Below are 9,781 nucleotides of genomic sequence, written 5' to 3' on the forward strand. Positions count from 1 at the left end.
TGTGTTTGATTAAATGCCAACGCCTTCAAAAAAATGATTACTTTTGGAATAATTTTGTCCACATGGTAAATATAATACTGTGACGGCCCTGGTGCCTTGCTCAAGGACATGTCCCCTGGAAAGACGCTTTGGTCATAGGAAGTGATGAACCAGGAGTAAAGTGTGTGTTTTTCCAGGAATTCAGGCAGTTATTTGTTACATATAAAGCAAAGAAAACACAATTTGATGAGCAGCAAATTGTTTATTAGGGGTTTAAAATGCTACTACAGCCAAATACCTATATGTTGAATGGATAGAACAAACAACAGGATGGCAAAACGTTAACCACAGTGGTGAAACCAAACTTCATATCAACTACCTCTTGTACCAGACATTCAGCTACAAATGTTGTATTTAATAATGATAACACACATTTCAGCTTTATAGGATTTTGACATTTGGTCAAAAAGACAGTGGACATTGTCTCAACATTGAAAATGACAGTTATCAGCATGTGCAGACAAAAATTTCCTTCACAGTAAAATGGTCAGGAGTTTGTTCTTCATAAAGTGTGAATGAGACAAGAGTAAATTAGTGTCATGATTAGTGAATGCTGTCAGTATCTACAGCAATTACTGCTGACTAAAACAACAAGCACCACTGCAGTCATTTGCTTGGAGTTCACCACAATGACTAGGCCTCTAACAACAACACTGTAACTTGTGTGTACATTGTGTGTCTGCAGAAATATAAAGCGTGGTACTTTAAATCTCTACTGTTACATTCAATTCATTTAATTTTTGCATAATGAACATTCATACATCAATCAATATCAATACTGTGATAGTAGATTCAGTCTCAGTAAACAGTTGTTAAATAGCTATGAATTGTCCTGCCTGGACATAAGAATACAGTTAAATCCCAATTGTGATGCATAGGATTCAGACTTAAAATATGAGAACAAGTTCACTTCCTCCTTACAGTATGTAGACCTACAGTCCCAAACATTGGCATCATTGTTTCACAAGAGAAAACAATAACCAGAGTAATTCCCCAAAAAATGTATCATGACATTTAAGAGCACCTAGGGTATTATTTTAATGGAATGAATTCAACAAGACACAAAACCAAAACTCAGTTTTAAAACCAAAGCTGGTTTAGGGGAAAACAAATATTGATACAGTAACAAAATGTTTTTAGCTGAACTAAAGGCAAGAGAAATGGAATTCTTCTTTTTTTTTTTAATTAATTAAAATTTTATTCGTAAAAATCTTCTGATCAAATATATGAAATTTTTGACCATAATTAACAACAAGAATTCCAGTATTCTGCTTACTTTTGGTGCTTTGTTTCAATTCATTTATATCTGTATAAATGCAACAGAGGGACAAGTCTTCAAATTGAACACTCCTCTATACCATCATATCAATTCTGTAAGAATCATACCATAGATACAAACCAGAAAAATACAGTAACACACCTTAAAATAAATCTATGCTTGCACTTCGATTAACATCCTAACTCTTATACCTTCCCTCTTATTTAATCTACAAACAGCTTGCTATCAATTAGTGGAATTTATAATTGAATGGGTTAGTGTCTAAATAAGAACCACCACTGCACAGCCTGTCACACATAGTGCTGTTGGCACCTTAACTCAGCATGATTGTGCAATGACATACCATGTCCTATTCCATCCTTTTTTTCAAATTTTGAAAAAAAAAAAAAGAAGCACATTACATTTCCAGAGTGTTGTCCAGCCTGCTGGACACTTTGTCAGTTGACTTGTAAGCGTCATTATATAAAAAGAGAAATTGGAATTGTAAATATCAACACTTTTGGATTAGTGCTGTTTTAGGGCACTGTACATGCTGAGTGAGCCACACTGGTCTACTCTGTGCCTTCTGTTTTAACTCTGACCACATGATTCCAAGACAGTCTCAATACTTCATCAGATCAGATCCTGGGCTAGGTTACGAATGACACTCAAAGCTCCAAGGTCGAATCCACAGATGCTCAGGAAACCCCTGTCATCTGTATTGGCGAGGGCGTGTCCAATGGAAGTCAGCCCACACATCACCAACTTGGAATTAACTCCTGATTTCTGTTGAGAAAATGCACATACAAAAAATTGTGGTGTATAGTTTTGAGTAAAACGCTTGAGTATGTTAGTTCACATTTACTTGAAAATTGACAAAAAACTGGGTAAGATGGATGTGCATGTGTTGAATTAAAGAAAATAAACTGTGTTGTATCATCCAGCCATATTAAAAACATCTATCTAACATTACATGAATTACCGTGTACTGGTTAATTGCCAATGCCATTGAGGAAAAAGTCAGGGATAAGCTTTAATATAAATGTGCAATAGAACCTCATCCCATTTGTCTGATTAAGTTTGCAGAAATTTTATTTTTTTACTCGTCGTTGTATAATAGATTTTTATAATTTTCCTGGCCATTGTATAATTTAATTTTCTAAAACAATAATATAAGTCAATTAAAAAGACACAAATTAATTAAAGTACTTCTCTGTGCTTCTTTAGAGACTCCACTGGGCTGGCAGCAAACGTCCACAATGGGTTATTGGTCAGAATAACAAATACATCGACAGACTTTCCGTTCTCTGTGGCCCACATGACAGGAAGAGTGCAGTCTGTGCTTCCACCTGGGATCTGGAGCATATGGTGGAAAGTTCAGAGTTCAAGAGTAAAATATGTTCAGTGAACACAACACCTAACTTGCTACTGGACTGATCATTTATTAAATAATTTCTAAATAATAATGGTCAGAAAATGTTGTAACTCCTTCAGGAATTTCTAACTCTGATGCTGTGACATGTCTCACCTTCACCAGTTCAACAGTTGCTTGTGCCAGAGTCATGTCAGCAGACACAGTGCATGGAACCACAGCTCCTTCAGAGTAGGCCAGCACTTGTGTATCCGCCTCCGTCCTTGCAAAAAACTACCCAGACACAAAAGTCCAATGAAGATCATGACATCTGTCTCTCATATCACTATTCTCTGAACTAATCTGAGAATCGTCACTGTGATGACACATGCCAGCTCATAATTCCTGCAGGGCCTGAGGACTACAATATCCATGCTGCGGAAAGGAATTTTGCAGGAATCCGCAGCATGTGTCAACAGACCGATTCCTTTATCCGGACTTCCTCCATAGATGGAGCTGTCTGAGCCCTGCTTACAGACGCAGCTGTTCCAACTGCAACAACCCACACCCACACGCTGTGTTGCTATCTAGCTTTAGCACTATCTTACCATGGTAACTGCAGCAGCAGCGACAGCAGTGCTGATCGATGTCCCTGGGACAATGCTGCTCAGTGACGTGCTCACATCTACTGCCACCACAAAGCGTTTACCCACAGGCTCCAAATTCTGGGGAAAGAATGGAAACAGTGCAGATTATTTGTATTATCTAATGCTACTGATTGCTATTTTCATTGCTGTTCACGAGATGCTGTGAGAATGAAAGAACCTACCATAAAACTTGTGTAAAAGGCAGTGTCCATTGCTTTGAGGATGCTGCTGTCTGGTGTCCATTTTGTTTTACCCTGGTAGCCCTGGCCTCTTTTGTAGTTCTCTGAAGCCAAGAGTATACTGAAAGGGTGGATCATTGCCTGGCAATTTCAAGATGGAAATCAAAAGCACCGTCTCCTGTATTTTTTTTAAAATAGCTGCAGACAAATGAAAAATATCTACCACTCCTACCTTCTTCAGAGCCGTCTCGTTCTGGATTCTGTCACACACAGCTTGTGTTTCTGAGCCTCCTGGCTCAAGAATTTTGTTTGATGTCATCTTACCCAAGATCCTTAGCACTGACTGAAGAGGCATTTCCTTCAACAGAGCCCTCCATACCTAAAAAAAACAAAACATAACCACATATTTTCATAAGAAATTCATTCCAGATGTACACTTCCAATCATTCCAATATCTAGAAATTATTTGGGCAGCTCATGTGCCCCACCCAATATTTATAACTTCTTTAAAATGTCTGCACGGAAATGTTTAAAATGGACTCAGAACCTCACATTGTTCTGTTTTACAGATAAAAACAGTTTTTAAAATTACAGATACCCTGAACATGCAATGCTCGTTTGCAGTTTTAGTGCTTGATGGGTGGAAAACAGCATCATTTTTCTATAGAGTCATTCTTAAGAAGACAAAGGAAGCTCTCAAAATGATCACACACACCTATACAAACACACACACGAATACACACTCTATCACCTGTTTGGACTTCAGGTGGTCTGTCAGCAGCTGCTCCCTCTCCAGTTTGTGTTCCTCTATCAAATTGATGACCTCTGTTTCATCACAACTGTGCTTGACCTTCTCCACCACTTCAAGATATGAAAGCACTTTGACGACCTCCTCTGGGTTCTCTTTGTCTGCGTACGCAGCCTGGACGTCTTTCCATCCTTTCGTTACATATTTGCTGATCAAAATAATTGCTGGAAACACAAACGGTGTGATTAATTAATTATTACATTTTAATTAGGTGCCTTTCTGTCAGCGTCTACATAGTTCTGTTCATCAGGAATTTTGCCTTCCCATATTACATACCTAGGTGGATGGTATTTTTGCCAGTCCCCTGTTAACATGAAGTGTGTAAACTCACCTTCATTAGCTGGTTTGGTGTGAGACAGCCTTAGCAGATCCTGGTGCGTCCATCCCTCCCTCTGTTTACATTTGGTCACAGCTGCAGCCAGACTCATGGCATCTTGCTCATTATACCAGTCAGACACTGCTTTCCTCAGGGCGCGTCCCCAAATCCCACACTTCATGCCCTCTTTCAGTTCCTTCTTATACTGAATGAAAGAAAACAGGTGGGCAGGGTTCCGACAAACTTCCTTTACAGCTTTAAATGCTGCCTGCCTCGTCTTCAGCTCAGAATACTGAGAGCACAAGGCCAAGGCAAAGAAGGAGGGGTCGAGTCTGACAGCTCTGTCATCCTGAGCGAACCTCTTGATCTCCTCCACCACCTCAGCACCCCGGCCCTGCTCCAGCAGGGAGAGGAGGGTTTCAGTGCTCTCCATGATGACACGACCCTCCTCCCTGGCCGTGTATACGTCTCCTTCAGAGGCATAGCAGAGGAATCTGCACAGTTTGACCTTATCGCTGATCTCCCATGGACAGCCACCACTACCAGTTGAGTTCTGGGTGTGGTTGCTCAATGAGGCTGCTGTCGAACTTCCCGATGGCTCCATACTGAAACTGGACAAGGCCTGAAAGAAGAAAAGCAGTTTAGATTCATGGACTATAGAGAATGTCCACACAACTGGTTCCAGAGCTTCTCCGGAGTTTGCCTTTGACACATGAAAAACATAGCAGGAGGGTCTCTGGACAGACACGTCCACAACAACACAGACATCTGGTGAGGGGTGGTGCAGCAGGCAGAGGCAGAATGTAACATGTTCATTTCTCTGCAGAGTTTGTGTGTTTTTGTTTACAGCAAATCGACACCAGCAATCGACCCTTATCACCACCACCCTAGATGTCTTTGAAAGTTTCTTCTAAGCAATGGCACCACTTTTCCATCCTGAGATATCCCTATTATTTTGTTCTTTCAGTTTTGTGTCCGTCTCGTTTTACAATCATCATCAACACGCCCACTCGCTGGAGGTGAATCCTGGTAATCTCCCACTTTGTCCTCATTTGCTTTCACTTGGACATTATCTGGAGTTTTTAGAAGGGGGCTGGGAGGAGAAACTCCAGAGAAAGAAGTTTCTATTTCAGACATTTGCGCATTCGGATAATGTCTGGATATTATCAGTGCATGTGTAAAAGCAGCTTCAGGGAATTTTACTCACTGGCCTATAATGATTGACACTTGGTAAAGAAACACTTAGCAACTTCATCACACATTAGATTCTAATAAATCGTATGAAAAAGAATGAGTGGACTATCAAGCACAGCTCAGATTATACCTCAGCCTGAGCTAACGCTGCATTCATGGTGCTGCTGTATGGAAGGAGTAAGCAGCAGGAAAAATAATGTTCCCAGGAAGTCTTAAGTTTCAGTAAACAGCTGATAACCAAACACAACTGACCCCACCAGCTACTTACTCACTGCCCCTGAGCCCCGACGGAAATAGTTTAAAGCCGATTACCGGACATGGTGATACACATAAGACAGACACCAGCCACACCGAGCTGAAAACTTAAACATTCACAACGTCAAAGTTAGATCCAGCTAAACACCTCAGCTGCTAACTAGCTTGTAGATCTCAAGTTAGCTAACATCACCAGCTCAGGTGGCTAACTTAGGCAGCGCGAAGTTGGTCAACATTAACCAGATGATGTGTTCATGTTAAATGGTTGCATAGCAGGTAATGTAGCGTGCAATAATCCAGATGGCTCATTGTATTTGTTTTTCAAGAGCTGCATGCTAATGTTAGCAACACAGATTATTAAATCCTAAATCTGAGCGACTCCTCGCCGGGAGCCAGGACCCAGAGCTGGGCTCAGCTCGCCTGGGATGGGCAGCTGGCTCTTCACAGACGATAACATGAACCACACGTAGTCTGATTTACTGCTACTCTCCAGTGTGGATCATCCAAACACTGGGCTTGGCTACAACATGATATAAATACATTAACTTACCACGAGAGATGCGCACTGTGCTCAATGAGTGATGAGGCTAGCATCAGAGAGAGAGAGAGAGAGAGATAGGCCTCCTGTCAGACCGTCACTGAGCCGGGGCGATGCTGCAAAGGATGATGGGATACAGAGTACTATCTCAGCACCCTCTCGACCACTGAAGACTCAGTAATTGACCATTTCTATGTGATAGAATTTTTTATGATTTCCCTTTAATAATTATAATAATAATAATAAATCTTATGTCTATAGTGTTTTTCAAAATCTGAGTTACAAAGTGCTTCGGATTTGATTGCCAAGCAGGTTTACACATACAAGGAATTTGCTGTGGTTTGTTTGTGCAAGTATGAATATAAAAAATAGAACGAAAATTAAATATAAAAAATACTATAAGCATTCATAAAAACAGACGGAGAAGATCAACAATCAGTCAAATTTGATATTCCCAAATCACAATTTGTCTCACAGGGCTTAACAAGGTGCAACATCCTCTGTCCTTAACCTTCAACAAGAGTAAGGAAGAACTACCAAAAAATAACTATTGACGAGGGGAAAACATTGAAACGTTACCTCAGAGAGAGCTGCGTGTGTGGAATCAAAACTGCCTCTATAGGCTACAGAACATGAGAAGAGGCTCGGAGAAGAAGATAATGATGTTGAGTGCTGACTCGCTGCTTCCATAGTATGAAGACTATTCATGCCACTCTTCTCTCTGTGTAAATTCCTAGTATGATAATGGCTTTGATGGAGCCTGACAGACAGAGAACAACTTGACTTGTCACGGTAGGAAAGATAAAGATGGCTGAACAGTGCATTGCAACAGAATCACCAATCTGTCTGTCTTCATATTGTATTTACAACAAGTCATTTCTTTTTAACTGAACACATAATGAATGCATCCACGCAAATATCTTTTGTGGAACAAATTTAGTGGAGATGATTTGGAAATCTGATTTCAAATGGACTGAAACTGAATGCTTTTGTCTGAATCCCAGTGTGAAATAGAAAACATAATGTGTTTATTTGTGGGATTTGGTGAAAATGCACAATACAATACATTGAGACAAAGGCTCCTTTCATCCAGTCTTACTGTGTTTGTACGTAACCACTGGGGGGCAGTAGCACACAGACTGTAAAATGACATCATGCATTTTTATGACACACACGAGGAAGCTGTCATCTGGTCAGCTGAGTCGAGCAACTGTCATGAATTTAGAACAAAATAAAGTATATCACCTTGCAGCACCTACTGTCAAGATCCTCTAGAATATTTATAAATATTGCAAACTCACATAACACACAACAGTCCTGCAGTCATGTTCATTTCACAAACACTGAGAGTTTTCAGTCCTTTCATATATTATGTTGTCACAGTGACATTCTGGGTAAGGGGAAGTGTGCTCTGTGTCTGGCCTCTCTGTTTGTATCTGTATCGCTCAGACTGGATGAAGCGGGGGAAGGAGCCGTTCTCCATCAGGCCGTAGATTTTCTTCTGTGCCACAACAAAACACGATGGACTTGGTTGCTGGAGACTCTGGCTGATGATCTCTCGTGTGCAGAAGTCTATGTTTACCTGTGAAGATAAATTATACAAAGGAACATACAGATAAAATAACTGGACATGCACTTACAATTCAGACACTATTACAGTCGATTTCTTACTTCTATTTATCTCACCTATTATTTAATAGTAGTATAAACTAGTATTTTAACCATATTGTTGAGGATCTTACAAAAGGCACTGTATATATATATATATATATATATATATATATATATATATATATATATATATATATATATGGACTGTTTTCTTTAAATTTAATGTGTGGTACATTTTGCACAGTATGTTCAACCCCCTGCATCATTACCACATCTGTTGAGTAACTATATAAAACACTGTTTGCTGTGGTTAATGTGCAGTCAATGCATGATGCAGGCAGCAATTTTATCAAAACACATCCTTGATCCTGCTCTCACACACTAAAATGCACTGACATTTTTCCTCATGCCATGCTTATATTTAGGTTTGAGCACATATCGCTGCACACATGATTTTATATTCACCTGTCTGGGGGACTCATCTCTGATGAACTCTTCATAAATCCTGGCTGCTCTCCTCGTCAGCTCGTCTGGACTGTCACAGGTTTTGAACTCTTGACACGCGAGCCAGAAGTCCAGGTTTTCCTCACAGAACTCTGCCTTCAGAAAGTCCCGGAATGCTGTTCGTCCACCTGTGACACAAGAAAACATAAGGTCATTCAAAAGAAAACCAACCATCCCTCATCATTAGTATTGTGTTGAAAGCAGATGAATATTACATTTCTGTGAAAGTATTGTCTTGAGTGATTCCTCCAGTAGGCTTACTTCATATGTCTCCTGTCTGTAGATTGAAAAACAGTAAAGTTTTGGATTGATTCACAAAAAATATGAAACATTACAAAATGAATATGTAGTATAATCAGATTTAAACCCACCTGTTGATTTTCCTCCATGATAACGGACTCCGGATGAAATATTTTTGCACTATTGATTTCCATGCGTTATGTCTAGAGAGGAGAACGATGAGAATTAAAATGTAATTTGAATATTAATACAAACAGTGTTACAGGCCAAATATACTGTACTTACATTGTCTTTGTGTCCTGGGGGTCCAGAGAAGTCCTAGAGAGCTCATTCATGATTAAATCTGAATTACCTTCTCTCCTGTGCGAATCATAAATTGATGTCTCAGTATGCATGGTGCCACTGAATCCACAGAAGAAAGTTCTTTAGATGTCAGTCAGATTTTAAACCAGATAGCCTCTGCACATGATCCTGAACATCTCTCCACACCAATGAGGGTAGGATCTGCGATTTCAAGGCACCACTGTTCATCCCTGGTCCCCCCCCCCCCCCCCCCCCCCCCCCCACTTCTGGCGTCTTGCTCTCTTTAACCTCTGCTGACATGCAGACTAATTGTTACATACTGCAATTAGGAGGAGCCACATGAATACCTCAAAGTGCCTCAAACCTTGTGCTCTTCCTGAATGTTTCATGATAGAACAAAACATTGCTGTGTGTCACAACCAGCCCCCGTCAGATTCTCTACACTTAAAAGCATTACATGTTAAAAGTCATCCACTCTCTACGTCACTTAGCGCACATTCATGTCTGTGCTATTCTTAGTCACAGGTCAAGTGGTCAT

The 9,781-nt window shown here is 40.2% G+C and overlaps 2 protein-coding genes across 2 annotated transcripts; both read right to left on the bottom strand.

Annotated features, from left to right (window-relative positions):
• Positions 1–221: 221 nt before the first annotated feature.
• Positions 222–6,718, bottom strand: ro60 (Ro60, Y RNA binding protein). Its single transcript, XM_020099330.2, has 9 exons — positions 6,598–6,718; positions 4,614–5,220; positions 4,226–4,446; positions 3,707–3,853; positions 3,478–3,615; positions 3,257–3,373; positions 2,826–2,942; positions 2,507–2,653; positions 222–2,083 (listed from the first exon to the last, which is right to left on the bottom strand). Exons 2-9 carry the CDS (start codon positions 5,200–5,202, stop codon positions 1,931–1,933), a joined length of 1,629 nt encoding a protein of 542 aa, XP_019954889.2. The 5' UTR covers positions 5,203–5,220; positions 6,598–6,718; the 3' UTR covers positions 222–1,930.
• A 788-nt stretch (positions 6,719–7,506) lies between these two features.
• On the bottom strand, positions 7,507–9,781 carry LOC109638532 (regulator of G-protein signaling 21-like). Its single transcript, XM_069510611.1, has 5 exons — positions 9,226–9,781; positions 9,072–9,143; positions 8,916–8,977; positions 8,662–8,828; positions 7,507–8,167 (listed from the first exon to the last, which is right to left on the bottom strand). Exons 1-5 carry the CDS (start codon positions 9,333–9,335, stop codon positions 7,955–7,957), a joined length of 624 nt encoding a protein of 207 aa, XP_069366712.1. The 5' UTR covers positions 9,336–9,781; the 3' UTR covers positions 7,507–7,954.

This window comes from Paralichthys olivaceus, chromosome 16 (genome assembly GCF_024713975.1).
Source record: "Paralichthys olivaceus isolate ysfri-2021 chromosome 16, ASM2471397v2, whole genome shotgun sequence".
NCBI lineage: Eukaryota > Metazoa > Chordata > Actinopteri > Pleuronectiformes > Paralichthyidae > Paralichthys > Paralichthys olivaceus.